Genomic DNA, 22392 nt, shown 5'->3' with positions numbered 1-22392 from the left:
TAATAAACTGAGATGTAAATTTATTTTTCACTTGGACTAAACCATGAGATTTATCTAAAAATTTATGAAAAAAAAAGGACATTAATATCAAGAAGTTAGGAATTATAAGTATATTTGAAAAAGAAAAAAAAATAAAAGGAAAAATGCATTATTAATTAAGTATCCCAATAAATAGAGACCTAAAATGAGTACATGCTAGTTAGGTTTTAATGTAATGATTTCAAAACTTAGTGCTATGCACACGGTTTTAGTTCAAATAATTTGAATGAAGCTACCATATCCTTTAATTAATTAATTGTACTCCTTTCGTTTCAAAATATAAGACATAAATAATTATTTCTTTTAAATTATAATAAAATCAAAAGTAATTTAATCAAATTATCTTTTATCTCAAAATTAAAAATATTTTACGAAGATAGATATCGTATCTCATATACATAAAAGTAAAATTGGAAAATGTAATTTAATAATTTATTACTCTTTGAAATAATCAGTCTAAAACAGCTTATATTTTAAGACCGATGAGTAAATAAATATTAAATTCATAAATATGATCAATAACTCATATAAATTTAATTTTGAAGCTATTAAAGAAAATCCATCTATTACTCAATTTCAAACCCCTTCATCCAAACACACAATGACACAATTAGGGAATAGAATTTCAAACATTTGCTGCTTTGAACCCAGAATTCTAAGCTAAACAATAGAAAATGGAGTATTGTTTGGGCCTTTTACAAAGCTTTAATTTAAATCAATTTAATAAATTGGGCTTAGAGAATTAAGAAAAACTAGTCCCCATTGTCAATATATTTATATTATGGCCCAACACAAACTCAGAAGTCGAATCTAGACCGTAGGTCTGGCTACAGTTTGATTAAGATTGGAAACAGTTTGATTCTTAACTGAGTTAAAATTGGTTTGGAAGTTCTGATTTCAAATTAGTATTAGAACCGAAAAATGGCTGGAACTGGTTGGAACAGACAAAAATAGACTAAAATTAGAAGATCGGTTTTGATTTCAGTTTCTAATTTTCTAGGACTGAAAATGCAAGTTCGCTCTACCTAAATTGTTAATAGGGTGAATTTAATTTAGTGAACCCATACTTTCTACTCAAATAAGATTAATGAACCAAATCAAGTTGAGCTCTAGCCAAGTTCAAGCTCGAACTTGATTTGAGTTTGCTCAATAACTATAAACGAGCCAAATTCAAATTCGAACGGAAAATCTATAGACTATGGTTTAAGATGATTTGGGCTCATTGACTCGGATCGATATGCTCTAGTTAGCTTTTGTTGTGCCGAGCTAAGCTTTGAATAGCTTAGGAGCGGCTCGGCTCATAATCAGCCCTACTCAATTAGGTTCCATATTTAATTTTAAGATATAATAAGGATTTCATTGCAAATTTCCATTTAAATACTAAAGGTATTTGCAAGGATTCCTATCCTCACATTATGCCACGTTCTCTTCTGTTGTTTATTTCTTCTCTGTCTGGGTCCCACTTGAATCCATCTCCCTCCTTCCTTCTTTGTCAATTCCGCCCGTTCACAAAAACAAGAACGCAACACTTTCTTTGCAAATTCCACAATACAGTTGCTTTCGGATTCATCTCATTTCCTCATTTTGTATCCGGTTGAGAAATTCACCAATGGAGGGCTTAGCACTCCACCACTCTATCTCCACCACAACCTCCTCCTCTCTCTCCACTCGCTCTTCCTTACTCCACCACAGATCACCAAAACCGATTTCCAAATTTCCACTCTCCATTGTATCCCCGCCATCTCTTCCATCAACCCGATCTCATTCCTTCTCCTCTCCAAAACCCCTTCTCTTCTCTCTGCTCCACAAATCCTTCAAAACCCATTTCCCAGTTCGTGCCTCTTCGCAAAATGATACTTCAACGCCTCCAAGCACCCCATCAAAGCCACCACCAATCACAGAAGGAGCTAAAATTTTTCCCCTTGTAATATCTGTCTCTATAGGTCTTGTTCTTCGCTTTTGCATCCCTAGACCTGTCGAAATAACCCCACAAGCATGGCAGTTACTTGCAATCTTTATTTCAACCATTGCGGGTCTTGTTTTGAATCCTTTACCAGTTGGGGCATGGGCGTTTCTTGGTCTAACGACTTCTATTGTTACAAGGACTTTAACTTTTTCGACTGCTTTTAGTGCTTTTACTAATGAGGTTATTTGGTTGATTGTGATTTCTTTCTTTTTCGCTCGTGGTTTTGTTAAGACTGGGTTGGGGGATAGAGTCGCTACATATTTTGTTAAGTGGTTAGGGAAGAGTACTTTGGGATTGTCATATGGATTGACACTTAGTGAGGCACTCATTGCGCCAGCAATGCCAAGTACTACTGCAAGAGCTGGCGGAGTTTTCTTGCCAATTATTAAGTCGCTGTCTTTGTCTTCTGGGAGTAAGCCAGGGGATGCTTCTTCTAAGAAGCTTGGATCTTATCTAGTACAAACCCAATTCCAGGTTAGCATTCTTTTGGAATTAGATGTAATGAGTTTTATTAGTAAACTTTGACTGAAATCATCTGGAACGTCATTGTATTGTTGTATTAACTCTGCAATTGAATCATGTCAAGTGGTTGCTTAGTAGTTAGTCTTATGAGCTGGAGTCAATACACTGGATCTAAGTATGATCACTTGTTTCTGATATCTGTTGACAATTAATGTTTATGAGTTTCTGGTAGAGACAATAGTGGACAAGTCAAATTGCATGACGATTTTTAGTTTTGAGGTCTAGTAGATAAGCATTTGAAGATCAATTGCATTGATCTTGAATTACAGAAACATGTGCATGTTGTTGACTGCCAATGGCTGGATGTGTTGAGTTACATGAACATGGTTTGCATCTGGTGCTAGTTTAATGGGATTTTCTAGATATTTAGAGTTTTATTTGATGTAATTTTTATTTTGAGCTATTCAAGGGTTTAACTTTACATTGCCTTTGTTTTGGAGTTTTAGTTTTTTGCCTTTATTATTTCCATCATTTGCATGACAATGACTTATGGCCACATCCATTGTGTAGCACTTCGAGTAGTTTCCTTCTACCTTTGACTTTAAAGTAGTTGTTGGCCTCTGTGACTAATGTATTGCTCTTCTATGATGTTCGGCAGTGTGCTGGAAATTCTAGTGCGCTTTTCCTGACTGCTGCAGCGCAAAATTTGCTGTGTCTCAAATTGGCTGAGGAACTTGGGGTGATAATATCGAGCCCTTGGGTTTCTTGGTTCAAGGTTGCCTGTTTGCCAGCATTTATTTCTCTTTTAGCTACACCATTTATTTTATATAAGCTTTATCCTCCTGAAACCAAAGACACTCCAGATGCCCCTGCAATGGCCGCAAAGAAACTGGAGAACATGGGTCCTGTGAAAAAGAATGAATGGATCATGATTGGAACAATGGTTCTTGCAGTTTCTTTGTGGGTGTTTGGGTAAGTAATGTTGTTACTTTGTATCACTAGTGTAACTTGAGTATAATCTCTATTTGTTGCTTAACAATTCTGGATTGGGCACAAGCATAATCAATGGATGAGAAGGTCTAAACTGGGAAATTCTGTGAGCAGTTTCCTTGTCATTCATTGTTTAACAAAAAATGAATTATCTGACTTTGATGATTCATCTAGGTATTATCAATAGCATTGATCCCATGTGAAAATGGAGTAAAATTTATGTGCTAGGATGCTCTTTATCTAAAGTTGGGAGGGTTATCAGCTTTCAGGCGAGTTTTTGATAAAACACTTGACTGTTCTTGGGGGGAGATAGTGTACTTGCTACCATCATCTCATTAAAAGCAACATAATGGACATTCTTGCTCAAATCCTCATGATCTATTCTTCTTGTCCCAAAATAAAGCTAGTCTTCTTGATATTGTTATCTGAGTGGTCCTTCAATTCTTATAGCTTGTACAGTGTAATCGTGTTTGTCCAGTTACCTTCTCCAGTCGGGTTTTCTTGTTTTGTGCAAATAATATCTTTTTCCTTGCTGCATCAAACATGCGCCTTACCTTTATGTAGGTTTGCTTACTTGTAGAATAGCTAGATTCTGTAATACAACATGAAAATATTTACTGTACTGATGAAAAATAATAATAACAGCACATCCATAAGGGAAGTGATGGTGAATTGATGGACTACTCAATTTAGTACTTTACATAATGCTTTTAATGCCCTACAAATCATTGCCTTCTACTAGCTTTGGCAAGAACAATAGAATAAGCTTTGCATCAATTCGTTATTTTGGCATGAGAGAGATAACGTGTTTCCTTTAATTTTTATTTCCTGATTGGCAATAATATTATTAGATTTACTAAATCAATGATGTTGCTTGCTTTATGACACAGAGATGCTCTTGGTGTACCAAGTGTTGTTGCTGCAATGATTGCCTTATCAATATTGCTTTTGTTAGGAGTGCTTGATTGGGATGACTGCTTGAGTGAAAAATCAGCTTGGGATACATTGGCTTGGTTTGCTGTTCTGGTCGGCATGGCAGGCCAACTGACAAACCTTGGTATTGTAACCTGGATGTCTGGTTGTGTGGCCAAGATCCTTCAATCTATGTCTTTGAGCTGGCCAGCTGCATTTTGTGTACTTCAGGCTTCTTACTTCTTGATTCACTATCTATTTGCTAGTCAAACTGGTCATGTTGGAGCTCTGTACTCCGCATTTCTTGCCATGCACTTGGCAGCTGGGGTGCCTGGTACATTGGCAGCACTGGCTTTAGCTTATAATACAAATCTATTTGGGGCTATTACCCACTATAGCAGTGGCCAAGCTGCAGTATACTATGGAGGTATGCATTTTTCTGCAATATGCTAAACTTGTTATCAACTGATTCGATTTTCTTGCTATTAAGCTTATTGCATGTGGCAAAGAGAAGTTAGTCCAAATTTTCGCTCTTCTAATGATTAGGGCTTTCATTTCCTTCTTGCTTTTTTTGGAGACAAGGGTAGAAAAGAAATGTGAAACCTTAACATGATATTTTTTCTGCCTGAATGGTTTTATGATGCTGTAGTTTCTTTTGTTTATCCAATTGAAAATAGGGTTTAGCGAATAATTTGTCTTGGTAATTTAGACACTTCCTGTTTTCTTTTTATGATTTGTGGTAGCTTGTTGACGGATGAAATTAATTACTATCTTAACAGCTGGATATGTAGACCTTCCTGATGTGTTCAAGATGGGCTTTATCATGGCTGTAGTTAATGCTACCATCTGGGGAGTAGTTGGGACTTTCTGGTGGAAATTTTTGGGCCTCTACTGATTTCAACTTTCCTTGTAAGTAATTAGTTGAAATTTCATATTGTATTATGTCCTGTTTCAGGAACATTTGAGCTAAATTTTACTCGAGAGAAATTTTTTGAATTTTTAAAATCAACTCTTCATTGTTCTTAGTGTTAGCTTGTTCTACTAACACTAGCACAGGAATGATTTTTGTTAAGTGAAAATCAAAATTGAATACGAATTTATTGCTCAATTTTCGCTGTTTTATCTTGTATGCAAGCTTGGTTGTGGCAATATCTTCTCTAGTTTTATTTCAACCGAAGACAGATTTTGAAGCTTCTTGCTTCTTTCCCAATGATTAAGGACCATGTCTAAATTTTATTTCAAGGATATTTCTTGGATATGCCAAGTAGAATGTCTTAATATCAGATGTTTTTGAATCTTATACCCAATTAATGTAGAGATTCATAGGTCTAGAAATGTATTTTAATGGAAGTTTCTTGGGTATGCCAAGCTGCTCAAGGCTTGGGTCAAAAAAGTTCATTTGAGCTCATTCAATAAGTTTAATGGCTCTAGCTCGAGCTTAGTTTTCAAGCTCGTTCAATAAATGAGGGGAGCTTGACCTTTGAAATGATGTTCATGAGCCTCACTATCGAGCTAATGAGCCTATAAATGAGTTCTGATTTTATTTTTTTAAACTAGAAATTATAAACGAATTGAGTTGGAGCTTGTTTGGGTTGTAAACAAGCCAAGCTTGACATGAACTATTTTCAAACAAGCTGAGTTTGAAATCAGTTTTCAAGCTTGTGTAAGTTCGAGCTTGAGTATAACTTTAGAGAGCCGAAATCAACTTGAGTTCAACAATCTGCATGGCTTATTTACAATCTTCAACTCACATAAAACAAAATTTTGAAAATTTCTTATTTAGCCCTTAACATGTCTTTTTATTTTTTTATTTTTTATTTATTGAGACGGCTCAACATTTCAGAGTTAACATATGATTTTGTGGAAGCTCAAGATTTTCATTGCTACTCAATTTATCAAAAATTGCAAATAACCCCTAAAACTTCCAAAATTAAAATTTGTTATATAATGTTTGGAAAGTTTGGGCCAGCTTTTAATTAAACAGAGACAAGATGATAACAAATGCTTCAATTCCACCAGCTGATTTGGGATTAAAGCTTAGTTCAGAAGTAACACAAAATTCATATACATTTTTAATTAAAAATAGAAATTAATTAATCACTTGATTTTGGAATAATGGACAACTTAAAATGTATTATTTCTGTCTATAATCTCTGCATTTTGGCCAAAGGTAACACATGGACAGCAACAGGTTTTGCTGCCTTGCACCATAATGGCAAAAAAAGATAAAGAAAGCATTAGCATTCTTTACAAAGCACATAATTGATTGAAAGTCTAGCAAATAACTCTCAGCTCCATTTGATAAACTATAGTAGAATGTAAAAATATTTAAATGTATTTATTTTGTGCAAGAAAGAGCAATTTAATGATTAATGAAAAATCACAAAAATGATAATCATTGCTTGTTTTCTCAATTTAGTGTTTTTTTTTAGTATACAACTATTTAATATTAGATAACACAACTAAAACAAATTAAAAGTTCATTTGAATTGAGCATTCTAAGTTCTTTGCTTTTCCAAGTTAAGTTGTCACCTAAACCTCTGTTTTTGAAACCTGTCCCTCATTCTCTTTATGTTTCATGCATGTCCATACTAAAACACCTGTCCTATGATACTCCTATTTCAGCCAGGTGATCTATCTGAATTCAGTGCAAGAAGAATAAAAAAAAAAATGCATCATCCGTGGACCCCACCCACATACACCAAACCAGTAAAAACTTCAAATTGAACAGATTTTTTCAGACAGGAGGAAAGGATTCCTGTCTTTTGTCTGACAGGGAGAAGTTTCCTATGTCGTTTCAAAATTAAAATACCTTTCTTACTTTGCTTAAACAATAAATTAGCAAAAAAAGCACAACAAGTCAATAATTCACTGGTAATTACGTATATGCCTTGCAATAGAATTAGGTTTGATTCTAGTTTTAATTTTTTATAATTGAAATCGGCGGTTTTGAAATCATGGTCATGTTTATGTAGAGAGCATAATAGCATATCATCAATTTTCTTGTAATGAAATTTTTGCAGTGAAATTCCAAAACAATTAGAAGCCAAGTAAACCTGTGTAAGAAGAAAGAAAAATTGTTTGCATAACTCAATTCTCATCAAATCTAATTTCATATCTTTCGAATATATATAGATACAAAGCACAACTAGTTTTAACCTAATACATACAGATTTGTTTCCTGTTTCTTAGACAAATTTTAAGCTCCGCAACAACTCGATGAAAACTTTGTAGAATTCACTACAATCATCATTGATATTCTGCTAATCATGCACCTTACATATTCCAGATTAATCTTTAGCAAAATATTAAAAAACAAATTTTCTGAGATGACACCAAAAGTGTCACAGCATACCTCATCAGCTTCTTCTTCTTTTTGGTTCTGGGAACACCCAACCAGACCTGAATAGAAAGGTGACAGTAAGGACAAAACCAGTTGCTCCTCCTATTGCAAATTGAAAACCTACGATTCTCACATGCTGTTTTGGAGACTCAACAGGTTGAAGAGTAGAAAATTCCCCAGCTCCTAGTCCTTTGTTTCCTATAAAGCTTGAAAGTGGAAAGGTCGAGAATTGGCCTCCTGTTGGGATTCCACCATAAAGGTTATTGTATGCTACATTGAACCTGGATAGAAAACTGAGCTTCACTAATGAACCGGGTATTTCTCCATATAATTTGTTATATGACAAATCCAAAATTTCCAAACTTAACATTTCTGATAAACCAGCAGGAATTAGCCCCGAAAGGGCATTGTTTTTCAGTTTCAAAACATGAAGTCCTTTCAAGTTCCCAAAACTTGACCAGATTGGTCCTTCGAGCTTGTTGTAACTTAAATCCAAATTTGGTGGAAGATTCCCAATTCTTTTATACTGCAAAGACGTGTGTTCCCAAATCTTGTACACTGGAAGTCCTGGAAAATTCCCATCTATTGAGATATTCTTGTCAGTGAGAGCTTTTAGTCCTGTTAAGGTTATTGGTATTTCACCAGTGAATGAATTGTTCGACAAATCCAAGTAAAAAAGACTATTGAAATTGCCTATCCCAAGCGGAATAGCTCCAACCAAGAAATTCCAAGAAAAATCTAACACCTGCAGTTTTTTGCAATGATTTAACCATGGTGGTATTGAACCTCTCAGTTGAGAATTGGGAATGGCAAGTGCCCTTAGATTTTTGAACTCGAAATTGGCATTGCCAGGAATTTCTTCATCAAGGAAATTGATACTAAGCATAAGAGCAGTTAAGTTTTTACAATGCTGTAGGATTTCAAGAGCTGCTGATATATTTCCAAGGCCAGTGTTCGAAAGTGCGAGGAATGTCAAGGACTGAAAATTCTTGAAGTTGTAAGGAATCTGTCCTCCGAGTTTGTTTCTGCTAAGATTCAAAATACTCAAGCTTTGGCAAGAGGATATAGATTCAGGAATCGGACCTTGAAAATTATTAGAACCGAGATTTAAAGAAACAAGAAAAATCATTGCAGAACAATTGATGCTGATAGGACCATCAAGAGTGTTATTACGCAAATCAAGAGTTAAAAGTGATGGAGAATTCACCAATGACTGAGGCAAGTGGCCATTGAATTTATTCGAGTAGGCCGAGAAATGCTGCAGCTTTCCAAGATTCCCAAAAACGTCAGGAAGATTACCAGAAAAGCCGTTGGAGGAGATATCCAACTCTACAAGGTTAGAAATGTTACTCAATCCAAAATTCAAAGCTCCATAAAACTGATTTTCTTCAAGGTGGAGTACACGAAGATCTTGCAGCTGCAAAAGACTTTCAGGAAAGCTTCCAGATAAACTATTTCCATTAAGAAAGAGTTGCTGCAGATTAGGACATAGTTGAAAACTCATTGAAATTTCGCCAGAAAAACTGTTACTTGCCAAGTTAAGATATCGAATGTGGGATAAGGTTTTACAAAGAGTTTCGTTGATAGAACCAACAAAATTATTTTTTGACAAGTCAACATACGTTATTACGGGCATATGCATACCAGGGGCTACTGGGATCGAACCCGTGAAATCATTGTTGCTCAAGTCAAGAACTTCCAGATTTTGCAGATTGAACAATTTAGCTGGAAGCATTTTTTGGAGAAAATTATGAGAGAGGTTTAGGATTCTAAGCTGATCCAATCCTGCCAAGGACTCACAGATTACTCCTGAGAGTCTCCTGTTACCAAGTTCTAGCCCAATGACTCTTCTGCTCAAAATAGTGGAAGAATTATCACAAGTAACACCAGTCCAAGTGCAGCAATCAGAATTAGTGCTAGTCCAGCCTTCTATATTTGATGTTAAACAATTTGAGAAACCACTTAGAGCTCTCTGGTCGTTTGAATTGCATGCAATAGAGGATCGGGAAGTGAGTGTTAATAAAAGAAAGGATAAATACAAGTTTGAAAAGTCCATGGCATATAGAAAGTAGATACCAAGAAAAACACAGAAGAAAAGAACTTGCGAGAGACAGGAGATTTACCAGTGAATTTTCAATTACACTAATGATAAAACAAGAAAGTACTTGGATAATGAAGAAAGCTATAACCTTTGATTTATTTCGCTCTGGGACAAACAAGATTATATATATATTTTTTTTGGTAGTTATTAAATGTATTTTCCTACTGCTTGTATGAAATATTAATTTCGTTAAATTCTTTACAAGATGTTAGATGCTTTCGATGATAACTTTTTAGAGGTAACTTTTAGCTTAGTGTTTTTGTAATACAATATTTGAATTAGTTTTTAGTGGCTAAGATAGAGTTTTGTAAAGTCTATGTAACATTTAGTTTTTTAACATTTTATAAAAAGCTACTAAAATAACTAAAGGCTAATCAAATATATAACAACTTTTAAAACAATTAATTTTATTGAACAAACCCGTTTACTCTACGAGCGAGCCAATCATAATGTAACACCCGTTGGCAACTCTAACCTGTTGGCTTCCTTGTAAGTTCAAGTGTGCAAAGCCAAGCATTTAATTCAATGACTCAGTTTTGAAGTCAAGGTCAATGCATAAAAGTCAATACTTACTATAGAAAATCATACCTGCCACCGGAGAGTTGTGGATTACAGGACAGGAAATAACCACTCTTGATTTTTGATTGATTAATGAAACTTGACCACCTTGGTCCTTAGCAACAATTTCCAGGATGAAAAAAATGCCCTACTAATACTCGATTCATATTTTTATTTCTAGTGGAATAGGTTAGTAAATATCGTAATATTACGATGATTTTAATGAGGAATATACCAAGAAAAACACAGAAAACAGAGCTTGCTAGCAAGAAAGCACCGCGCCCGGAGGGAAAGTGGGTGGGCGGTTGAACATCTGTGAACTTTTAACTGCCTTGAACCCACGTAAGTGCTTGTTTAATCATCGATTAAGCAAGAAAATTTCCAGTTGGATTATTGCTGCTGACTTGGACAACGAAGATTATCCATTTTTACTACTATTCTTTTTTGAAAGAGATATGACAAATAAAAAAAGAAAAAAAAGGATGAACTTAGTCAATGATGATACGACTCCCAGCCACGCATTTAAATGTTGAGGAGTTTTCAGCTGTTTTGAGCATGAGGTGGTCGTTAGTGTTCTGTTTTGCTTCATGTATGATTGGGTGTTCCCATAGGCCAAAGGAATGAAAACTATGGATATGGGGATTCCCAATTCCCATATCCATTTTTCTGTAATTCATGTATTTTGCTTCGTGTAGAATAGAATGAATAATGTATGTTAAAGTCTGTATTAATGAAACAATTTCCATCAGATGAGGAAGCAACAGGATACAGATAATACTCTACAATTACAGTCGAAGAAGCATTTAAAATTAAAACAGGAAGCATGATACAAGTCAGTAAGCCTCGTCGTCACTTCAATGACAGACAACGAAGCATCATCAGGCACATAATCCAATAAATTTTGTATTTTTAAGAGAAAAACATGAAACCGCAGGTACAATGCCTGCTAAAGTTAGAAGAATTTTTAATTTATATATATTTCCTCGAGAATTTTTGCCGATCCCAACTAATTTGGGATTAAGGCTTGGCGGTTGTTCTTTTCTCAAGGGCAAATATGCATGATCAGTGCGAAGCTACATCATCACAGGAAACTCCCAGAGGGCAGTAAATTGCATGTTCAAATGAATAAACATAAATTGATCCATTGAAATATATGAAAATCAGTGGCATAAGCTACAGAAGGGGAATTAAGTAACTTCAGTTTTTTTTTTTTTTTTTTTTTTTTTTTTTTTTTTTTTTTTGCCGATGACAAAATGGCAGTATCTGTGTATAAATATCTAGTCATGAACTTCTGCCTAAAAGAAACTTCAATTCTGTTAGCCGAGACACTTCCATTTTTCTGTAATTGATTCATCATGTCTAGCAATCCCTCTTTTCGTTTGTGGAGTAAGACCAATACCTTCGTCTTGCAAAGTCTCATCTGGACAATCCTCCTATGATTATGTCAGAAAACTCATCGATGGATCTCAGCTTTTCAAGGATGAGTCTCTCTTGCTTGGTATCTATGGCATTGCATCTAGTTAAGATTCAAAGATCATTCTTCTCAAGCCATTCAGGCTATGCAGATGACGTGATCATGCATGCTAGCTGTAAAATGGACCAGTAACTATCTTATTTTCAGATTAAGAGCACTTATTTTCAACTTTTGGATATAAATTAACTATCTCGTGTGGAGAAGTAACAGAGAGGACTGTTTCAGCCCAATCTTGGACAAAAAAAAGCTAATGCAGCCAAATAAAACTCCGTTCTTTCAATAGCATTACTTCGGAATAATCATTACTTGAATTACCTTTACCAAGGCTTGATTCTGGCAAAAAATAGCTGAACCCCGTGATGGTAAAACCATTTGATCAAAGATCATGCCAGAAACATTTCATGCCCAATCATGGTTGATAAAGATGAATTCAGCCTTAGATTACACTTCTTGCAAGTAATACCGGCATACACTCGTGAAAGATGCCCACATGAATGTTTGGATACGGTTTTTTTATTCATATATGTGGATGGTTATGCATGTGTTGATAACTAGCAAAGGATACATTCCTGATCAGGGTTTTCACTGAAATTTGAGTGCAAAGCGTTCCCAACGCTGTCCACAATGGCTGAAGTAGTCATGGATGATTCAATGCATAAAATTGCCATAATGGCATCTAATCTAGTGACCTCATTTCTGAACATGAGTCTTGCATGTGCTGAAATACCCATTATGTCAGATTCCCATTAAACCACACATAAAATAATCAATGTAAACATGACATACCTTGAGCTAGGCGTATCAAACTTTCCAGCATGCGCACAGTCGTCCTTGCTGCAATTTGAAATGGTAAATAAATGCTATAGAACAACAGGGGTTCAGCAAAAGGGATTTTACTGTCGAGGAACCTGCATTATCAGTTGCCGATCTTCTTTGAAGTTGATAGTAACTTGAGATGACCTTTTCAGCCTCTTTTGTGAGTGCTGGTTTGAAGTATGCTTTAACAAAATGAATGTACCTGCACAATATCTCAAGAAGCTGAATGTCTGCACCATCTCTTGAAAGAGACACATTGTGGCTGAAGATTAATAAGTTCAGAATGAACTTATCATGATAAAACAAAATGTGACTTTAAAATTGACTCTACAATACAAGTGCATCAGCAGGTCAAAGACTAGATTTAGAATTTCAAGTCCAACAATTCCAAAGCTTTTTTTTTTTTTAATTTTTTTTATACTTATTCACAAATTCAAACACCAGACTAGTGATTATGTAATTCTTGACTGATTGTGTGTGTGTTGGGAAATGAATCTCGTGAAAAATTACATCTTGTATCAAATTTTCTTGTTAAGATCCTACAAATTGACTGAAACTTCATGTTACATCTCCCCCTTCCACACTCAGTCTTCTTGACCATGCTGAAAATTAAAAATCAAGGGAAAATTATTTTTGCTATGGCTAAAAATTGAAACTAAAAAAATTGTCATTCCAAGTCATTGTTTGCTAGCAACCTTTCAAAAACCTCTTTTGGAGACCAGAAATTTAGCAATAATCACATATTCATTAACCAAAAGAATAATTTACCTACGAAGCATGGATAAGTTCCAAATGTTAGCTAAATCATCATCAAGATTGCCTTTGTCTGATTCTTCCTGCAAATTGGTTTCACATATCAGAGGTTTTACATTTGCTTTATGACACAGCAGTGAATCATTTTGATAACATATTACCTCTGCAAGAATATGAGATGACACAACTGCATCCCATTCAGGATTCTTTGTATCCAAGAGAACAAGGACTATATCAAATCTGCTTAATAATGGTCCCGAGAGTGCCGTATTAACAGAAAGAGCTAGATTTGGTTAAGAAATGACAACATATAATATAGTATGTGGTGCATGCATATATGCATACATGTGAAGAAAGTCAAATCAACTTAGGCTTTCAAAAAAAAAAAAAAAAAAAAAAAAAAAAAAAAAAAAAAAAAAAGGAAAAGAAAACATTAAGCAGAAGATTATAGGTTTATGAACTAATTTTTGAGATCAACTTACTACACCAAAGAACAAGAAGGAAGACTAGAGTCTTCAAATGCACAGATAAACAGTAGATTGCATAATAAGAAACTATAATACGACTTGGCTAAATAAACCAAAGAATAATTGAAAGAAATGGATACTTTGATCAGGATCATATTGTCCTTTGGGATTTGTTGCGCCAAAAACAATTGTCCTTGTACTGAGAGTTGTCACAAGGCCAGCCTGAAAAGGCAGCAAAAGTCAAATGTTTTAAGTAATATTGCTCAGTTGAACTAATCACTGGAAGATTGTGCAAATTAATGAGAATGATATAGAAGAAATAGAATGTGCAAGTATAAATACCGCAATAGAAAACAATATAATTATACAATAAACATTTTTTCATTCACTTATGGTATACAATAAACATTTTTTCATTCACTTATGGCACACATTTCTTTCTCAAGTCCTTGGGATTTTTGTAATTCGTAATGAGCACGTATGATATATGATATGGACAAAAGAGAAGCTTTGGAGCTCTCTTACTTGAAGTCACTTTGTCTTATCCTCCGTAAGAGTTTCCTTCCTAACCCCCTCCTGTTCTTAATGTGTTTGAGCTTCTTCAATCGGGCTTCATGTATAGACTAGGATTCATGCATGTAAAAAAAATAAGAGATCACTTGAGCATACACTCTGCTCCCAGGGCATCAAATGGTCCATGACTCCCTATTGTTGCATACTAATTCTATAAGACAGAAAAAAACACGGTATTGGAAACGTAAAAAGTTAGCCAACTGAAGCCACTCACAAACCCTAGGTCCCACCCAGATATTAACTGTCCATCATATATGTGCTCAGCAAACAGCTATGTATGACATGCTTATAGTTGATCGTTTGGACTCTAGGAAAGAGGAGGATCAGTGACGAGATATTATAGGAAGGTCCAACACTTTAAAGATGCTAATTTAGACATCGAGGAGATTATCATATTTCAAGCTTAAATGCCAAAGCATGACTTGGACAAACAACATGCTGAGAATAGTTCAACAAGTTTCTGTATCATGTGTAAGACATTTAAGAAAATAGACAAACAACCTTTGCAATGCTTATCGTCTGCTGTTCCATTGCCTCATGTATCGTTGCCCTGTCATGTTCTTTCATACTGGCAAACGAAATTTACCTTGATATCAAACACCAAAAGGCAAATGAAATGAAGATAAATCAATAGACACCATAGTTGACCCATTTTTACTAGCCTAACCCTTCATTTAGTGAGTTTATATTCCAATAATCAAGTCTCTATTCAAGTGATGTGAGAACAGCTTCCATAGCCATCACCATAACCACGGTCACCTAAAGAAAATTTCTTATTTAGTAAAAGAAAGATGGCAATTATGATGCTGAAGGCTAAGAACCAATAATTGTGTAGGAGATCAAAGTGGAATATTGATAACAACTAGTTCATAGTGGTTTCATGCAAACATTGGAAGAGAATACCTATCAAATTCATCAATGCAACAAAGCCCTCCATCTGCAAGAACGAGGGCTCCAGCTTCTAACATCCATTCTCCTATTCACATCACAAATATGCTCAGTCCTGACATATTGCATATGTTTCTTAAAAAAAGCTGCAAGATCATTCATGTATAACAAGAAATATTCCTTAAGTCTGTCGTATATAAGATATTAGGTGATGCTAGCAAAATGAATAGATAGTAGGTGCCTAGATCTATCTGAAATGACAAATTTTCTAACAACTTTCTTGGCAGTGTTAGCTCTGCAAAAAATATGAGAAAAGATATACCACATAATAATAAAAAATTTTTAAGAGTTAAAAAATGATTATATATATTGACCTTAATGTGAAACAATACTATAAGCCATCTGGTTTTGAAGTTATACCATCCTTCACCCGCATTTTTTCCAATAGTTAGGCAATATAAAGATTCTATTGAATGGTTAGGGAAATAACATGAATAGAAGTCAAATAGACAAGGTGTGATTCAGCAGACTGACTGCATAATATATGATACAAAAGAAAAAAATTTTGTTGGCACTATATGATACCTTGTTAGCTTCCTGTAATTCACATTCTCATGTATAGCAGAATCTTTCAATACACAGGAAAGAAAATTACGGATGTCTATTATAAATTTCAGTTATCAGAAACTCAACAGCTAATGAATTCATGCAAACAATTTTGAACCAAACATGCGTTGAAATTTTGACCTTAGTATTTTTCTGTTTTTACTTGTCATAAAACAGACCCTATCACATAGTTTCACCATGTTCATAATCGCAATAAGTCAGCAGATTAAGGGAAAACTAAGTAACAAACAAACATACAATACAAGCACTCTAGTCAAAGTTACAACGTATTGTTTAGCTCAAGGCAATACAAATTACCTCCATCCTTGACAGCAGTGACAGTTAATCCAGCACTAGTGCTCCCCAACCCAGTAGTGATGACAGATCGGTTGCTCAATTTTGCAGCAAATTTTAAGAACTGAGACTTGCCAGTACCTGTGAAATTTATTTCATACTAACCCCCACATACTTACTTATTATATCATGTATTCTTAATAGTAAAAAAAATTGCTCCAGTGCTGCAAGAGTCTCTGTGACTAATTAGGAATTTAAATTATACATAATTAGACCTGTGATCTATTTGTGAAAGAGAATCATTAAAGATATAATAAAATTTCAAGTAAAAGATAAAACAAAATATGTAGTGATTGATGCGAGAGTTAATAACCAGATGGCATATTATTCAAGCAATCAATAGATAACAACTAACAAACAACAAATTCCCCTTAAAGTAAAAACAATCACCTGGATCACCAACCAGAAGCAAGTGAGATTCCCCTCGAATCTTTGTTCCAGAAGCATCAACATGTTGCACACCTCCAATGAGTGTTAATGCAACTAAGTTCCAGGAAGAAATGCCAATATTGTAGCAAGTAAGAGATATCATATTCTGGAATGAAAAATAAAATGAAACAATATAAGATTGACAACATTACCTGCAAGCTTCACCGTGAAAAGTCCAAAAACCTGTGGGCAAATACCTCGCAAAATGGCGTTCCTCCCTGGTTTAGAATCAAACTATGTCGAAATTTGAGCGGGAAAAGAAGAAAGAAAGAGAAGAATTTAAAAGTGAAAATATATAATATACTGCAAAAGTATTTATATTTATATATACATGAGATTTCAATTAACTGTTTAAAAAGATCTACTCACACACTTAACCAGCAGCTCTGTACACTAAACCAGCACCTTAATAGTTAAAAGGACAAGTATATTGCTAATACTTTTACCTTTTAAAGGAGCATCTTTGAAGTCTGACCAAAACTGGTTGAATTTCATGATAATATCATTGGGGATGTCAATATCTGATTTAAGCTCATTAGTTCTCCTGAAACAGAAACAATAGATTTTCAAGATTAACACAAACAAAAGTTTGTCAGGCAGTACAGAATTGAAACCTGTCTACATATGATTGTACTCTGACAAAGTACAGTAAATTTGAGTTCACGGTTATGAACCAACAAAAAAAAGGTCAAAGAAGTGAGACAACTTAAAGCAAGAATGAAGATGCTGGTAGAGAATAGAGAGGAAGAAGAGAAGTGAAAAAGGAAAAAAGAATTGAGGAGTGTTGTAATATACTTTGAGAAAGGACCATAAAAGTAATCTATGCATTCATAGGAAGGTAAAAGTGACATCCATTTAGTAAAAGTTGCGGGAAGCCCAATTAGGCTGGTTTGATCATTTCCGACATAGAATGTTTGATGTGCCTATTACTAAAGAGTAAACATATCCAAGTAAAAGAGTGAACAACAAGAATCATAAACCATGGATGGCATGGGCAAGCAGTTAACAAGAATTTAACATCATTACACCTTTAATGAAAATATGACTCTACACATAGCTGCCTCTAACAAAAATGGGATTAACGACTTTCAATTGGTTAATTCTAGTATCAGCTCTAACTTCATGAACATAGTGCTGATGTGGCACCCTCGTGAACATAACATAAATCCTTTGGGACCAATTATTGCTATGTGGCATCCAAGACACCAAAAGATTACATGGAAGGTACCAGTAATTCACATTCAGAGTCATTTACCTCACATGATTAGCAACTAATACAGGGTCAAGGTTGCAACGGACATCTTTTAAATCAGGAGACCACTTTGCAGTCAAAATCCCAGTAACAATGACATCATCTGCACAAAAGTAATCACGATTCCTCAATGCACAACCAACAAAAGAAATCCAAAACACTCCATAAGCAAGTATTGAACAGTTCGAACATAAGGATAAGAAGAATTGCAAATTCAGATGATCTTGTAGCTAGCTAAATCGTAAGAGACATCAAACAGCTAGAATTGCACATCTTCACAAAGTTAGCTGTTTGTTAAAGACAGAAGGATAGGCATTACAATATACTAAGAAGCAATAATTAAAAAAAAAAAATCTGTAAAATCCATTTTTTGTACAACTAATTAGGTTAAACTCTAGAAAGTAACTAATTTAGGAATGACAAAAAAAAAAAAAAAAAAAAAAAAAAAAAAAAAGAAAAGAAAAAAACGTATGTTTGTTCAAATATTTATTTTGAAATACAAAGTGAGTTTTTCCAAAATACATTCAATCTAAGCAAATGGACTGCCTGAGTGAAACTGCATTCTTAAAATATCAAACATACTTTCTGTAAGCAATTTAAAAAGTTATATATAGAAATAGAAAGTATGGTATGAGAAGAGGAAGCTACTCAAACATAAATACATAATGTGAAAAAGCAAATATTCTTTCTAGGAATAATAATTAACACAAATTTCTTTCTTTTATTCCAATCCTTTAGTGCACCATATTTAATTATTTTCTTATCTCTTTAAAGGACTGGGTGGAAAAAAAGATTCATATCATTTATTGTTTAATTTGAATAACCAAAAGAATGGATAGCCCACTTGTCAATATGCATCATTTTTCTTTCATGGTTAATAAAACTGGGAACAGTTCCCAACATGATCTGAAGTTCTGTGTGAGAATATATAGGTAATTCAAAAAGGCAAAATTAGAAATGTCAATAAAAACAAAGCTTTTGACAAAGCAGTACCTCCAGCTTTAACAATGTCAACAAGATCATCCTTTAGGATGACAGGAATTGAGCGAGGGATAACCCCGACACCCAACACCTGTGTACTTTCTTGTATTTTGATTTCCTGATAATCATGTCGTATTATAGTTTCATCTACACAATCAAACTTCAAGCCTTCACAAGGTTTAGATCTCTGTCATTGGACACAATGGATTAGTGACCAAACTCCGAGATACTTTGCATCAAAATGTACTAGTTCTATAGCAAAGCTCTAACTATCTAATGACTCATTATAAGTCATGCTCATGGAGCAATATTAGGTGAATCTTAAAACATGCAAAAAGTGTACAAAAGAAAAAGTCAATTTATCCTTGAATTTAAGTGTCTAAACTTGATTTAATAGATCAAAGATGTCAATCCAAAAAATTAAACAACAGTGATTTGGAAATAACTTATTACTATGGATATGCTTCAATCACTTTACTGAACAACCGAATATCATCTGATCATTGCAAACTACTTTTATATCCTTATCTGTGAACACTTGTAAGGAACAATAGATTGAATGACGAGAAAAATAGAATCAGGTGTTGAGTGAGCGAACCAGAGAGGGGCAAAAGGATGGCAGTGTTATGGAGTTTCTACTCTCAAGCTCAGGGTAAACTGGAAACCTGCACATAATATTGTTGACCAAACAATTTGCATATGGAATTTCGGAAATTAAACTTGTTAACATGCAAAATGCAATTTAGCAGTTAGTGATGTAAACTTAGCCTTAACTATAATTTAATATCTAGTTCAAAAAACTAAAACAATGAAATTCCATGTCAAGTTGGGAAAGATAGTATCTTCTTCTTTCCATGACTCCTCTTAACTAACTAAGACAAGAGATCCAAACTTAAATTAGTAATCAATTTGATTCTACAATACATGTAGATTGGGTCATGCTGAAAAATTATTCCGTTATTCTTTTCTTTTCAACTCATTTGAGTTTTCAAGTCTGCAGGTGAGCTGGGAAATAATGGCATTGACCCATCTAATTGTCATCAGCTCCAGGACTACAGCTTACTTTAGCCTGAATTTTCACTTCAGGAGAAAATTTGAGCCTCCGGGATGCAGGTCAAATTGTAGTGACAACTTAAAGGGTGTTATATCCATGCATGCCTTTCCTCCTTATGAAGATAGCTGATCCCAGAAACAACTTAAAGAAAGGAAAAGTGGCTGCAAGTTTCTCTATAATATAGATCCAGATATTCATTAGAGATGAGACTGCATTTTGAATTGTGATGATATGCAACTAGGGCACAACTACCAAGGTAAACAAACGTGATGTATGCCAACATGCTAGTAATTCAATGGCCACCGCTATCAGTAAAAGAGTACTGAATAGAACAGAATATTCAGGTGCACAAGTTCTACTTTATAGAACTTAAAATGCAGTTAGTGACCATGTTAAGCTTTCCTAGACTTGTTGAGCCTAATGATTGGCAAAGTTAAAGCTTGCCAGAAACAGTTATCCACCGACTAATCTTACTTGAGAACTAAACCTACTAGTCTACTACCAATCAACATTGCACATACCAATAATTTATTATCTGATTCCTCCACCAAAACCAAAGAATAAACAGAAACTAAATGTGGAGCTTCATGCTTTCCTGCAATTCCCACATGTAACTATGGTGCAATCCCAAGTAAATTAAATCAATAGAAACTTAATGGATGTATATGAATATGCATGTACAACTGAGAAATGTGTAAATAAAACGCACTCATGCTTGCATTTTCGACACCGATACATCCTCTCCCCTTCATACATCTTTATTGCTCCAGACCTGATTACAGTTCCTTTCAAAGTCAGGAGAATCCCTCGATGCTTCACTCTCACGCGCCCAATGCTTGGAAAAGTCTCTGTTACACCCAAAACAAACTCATGTATAAAAGTCAATGAAAAGACCGAAAATTACCTGAGAGAGAGAGAGAGAGAGAGAGAGAGAGAGAAGCAAACCAGGGCATTCAAGTGGAGATCCGCTGACATTAATTCGAACATGAATAAATTTCTTCTGAATCCCCTTCTCCCCAAAATTCAAATTATTCAACACAATTTTCTACATTCACCCACATGCAATACCCATATCAGTCAATGACTTGAACAAAATTCATTGAGCGACCATGGCTCTAAATATAGATTCAAAAATTATATGTTAAGGCAAATCCACAGCCACAAAGGCACAAAGTTCATTTCAAAAAGAATTTATTGAGTTGAGCAATTATCTACATAATATAAGTATAAAGATGCATAGACACACTAAAATGAACAACTTTAAGCAACTTCAGCTGGATTATTAAGCTCATATTCATACATGTAGTCCTACACCGATACAAAGTTGTTCGATTTTAGACGAATGTATTCGAAAAGGTTAAATACATAAAAATATTACATACATGAGCCCACAATGCAGCTTGGTCGAAATGTCGCAAGTACTCGGTTGGTTGAGAGAAGACGAGATGGGCGAGTTCAGGATTTTCGTCCATAAGCTCTGCAAAACTGAAAGAGAGACAAAATGAGAAATTTAAGAGGAGGAGAAAAAGAAACCCAATAAGTAGTCGTGGTTTTTAAGGGTGATATGATATACTCTATGTAGAGAGGGTAGTGAAGCTTAGAGTCAATAGCGAGAACAGTAGAATGGAGTTGTTCAGAATGGTGGCGTATTAGAAATTCTGCTAAGGATTTCATTTGATCAGGCTGATTATCTGCTTCTTTTGGATCCATGGCAATTGTAGAGAGTAGAGAGAGAGGTGAGAGGAGGAAGGGCTTTGAGCGGGAATGGAGTTATATAGATATATATTGCCGGTAGGCTGGATAGGCTACTGCAATCTTTGTTTATTTTTATTTTTTATTATATTATTAATCGTTTTTTCTCATCATCAGCAAAATATAAAATATAAGTCAAGAAATTGCATCTTGCTGTTTGGCAACACTAGCCAGTTGTTTTAGAAAAAAAAATAATAATAGACATGATTATTTAAAAAATTAATTAATTATATATGTGAAATGCGAAATGTAATAGTGTTTGATGTCCTTTAGTTTTATTATTATAAATATTATTTTCTTTGTTCCATTTAATCGCAATAAATGATGATTTTACTTTATTTCATGTTATTTAGAATTTTAACAGTACATTAAAAAAATTCTATTTTATTTATATAATTTATTTTTATTTTTACATTCATTTCTCTCTCTTTTATCATTATTTTTAAATTAATTAAAATTTTGAGTACACAAGTTCTTCATTATATCAAGTCATGAAATAAAAAAATAGAAATATTACTGGTATTTTAATATGAGATAAAATTAATATTGATTTTATAATTTAAACATTATACTGTATAACGTGTTTCAATCATTTTTCTAATTCTCGTAAAAACAAAAATTT

General features: G+C 34.3%; 2 protein-coding genes and 1 pseudogene across 5 annotated transcripts; 1 reads left to right on the top strand and 2 right to left on the bottom strand.

Annotated features, from left to right (window-relative positions):
* Nucleotides 1-1481: 1481 nt before the first annotated feature.
* On the top strand, nt 1482-5477 carry DIT2.1 (dicarboxylate transport 2.1). Its single transcript, XM_089723372.1, has 4 exons — nt 1482-2479; nt 3126-3439; nt 4348-4796; nt 5149-5477. The coding sequence occupies exons 1-4, from the start codon at nt 1649-1651 to the stop codon at nt 5262-5264; spliced, it is 1710 nt and encodes a 569-aa protein (XP_089579498.1). The 5' UTR covers nt 1482-1648; the 3' UTR covers nt 5265-5477.
* Nucleotides 5478-7469: 1992 nt separating this feature from the next.
* LOC149495301 (phytosulfokine receptor 1 pseudogene) lies at nt 7470-10033 on the bottom strand (annotated as a pseudogene).
* A 1290-nt stretch (nt 10034-11323) lies between these two features.
* On the bottom strand, nt 11324-21786 carry MCM9 (minichromosome maintenance 9). 4 transcript variants are annotated; one of them, XM_089722300.1, is made up of 20 exons: nt 21592-21785; nt 21401-21503; nt 20964-21063; nt 20728-20866; nt 19563-19629; nt 18977-19151; nt 17987-18086; nt 17178-17275; nt 16884-16949; nt 16693-16785; nt 16267-16383; nt 15358-15430; nt 14956-15022; nt 14022-14103; nt 13576-13697; nt 13430-13497; nt 12754-12863; nt 12632-12679; nt 12411-12563; nt 11324-11873 (listed from the first exon to the last, which is right to left on the bottom strand). In XM_089722300.1, the coding sequence occupies exons 1-20, from the start codon at nt 21726-21728 to the stop codon at nt 11788-11790; spliced, it is 2004 nt and encodes a 667-aa protein (XP_089578426.1). In that variant the 5' UTR covers nt 21729-21785; the 3' UTR covers nt 11324-11787. The 4 variants fall into 4 exon arrangements, with proteins under 4 accessions (XP_089578426.1, XP_089578427.1, XP_089578429.1 ...); XM_089722301.1 differs by lacking the exon at nt 12411-12563 and having other exon boundaries at nt 11847-11958; nt 21592-21786; XM_089722303.1 differs by lacking the exon at nt 12411-12563 and having other exon boundaries at nt 11849-11958; nt 12632-12675; nt 21592-21786.
* Nucleotides 21787-22392: the final 606 nt, after the last annotated feature.

This window comes from Jatropha curcas, chromosome 6, assembly GCF_041381405.1.
Source record: "Jatropha curcas cultivar XTBG-Jc1 chromosome 6, XTBG_Jcur_1.0, whole genome shotgun sequence".
Taxonomy (NCBI): Eukaryota; Viridiplantae; Streptophyta; class Magnoliopsida; order Malpighiales; family Euphorbiaceae; genus Jatropha; species Jatropha curcas.
This window is presented reverse-complemented; position numbering and strand designations above follow the sequence as displayed.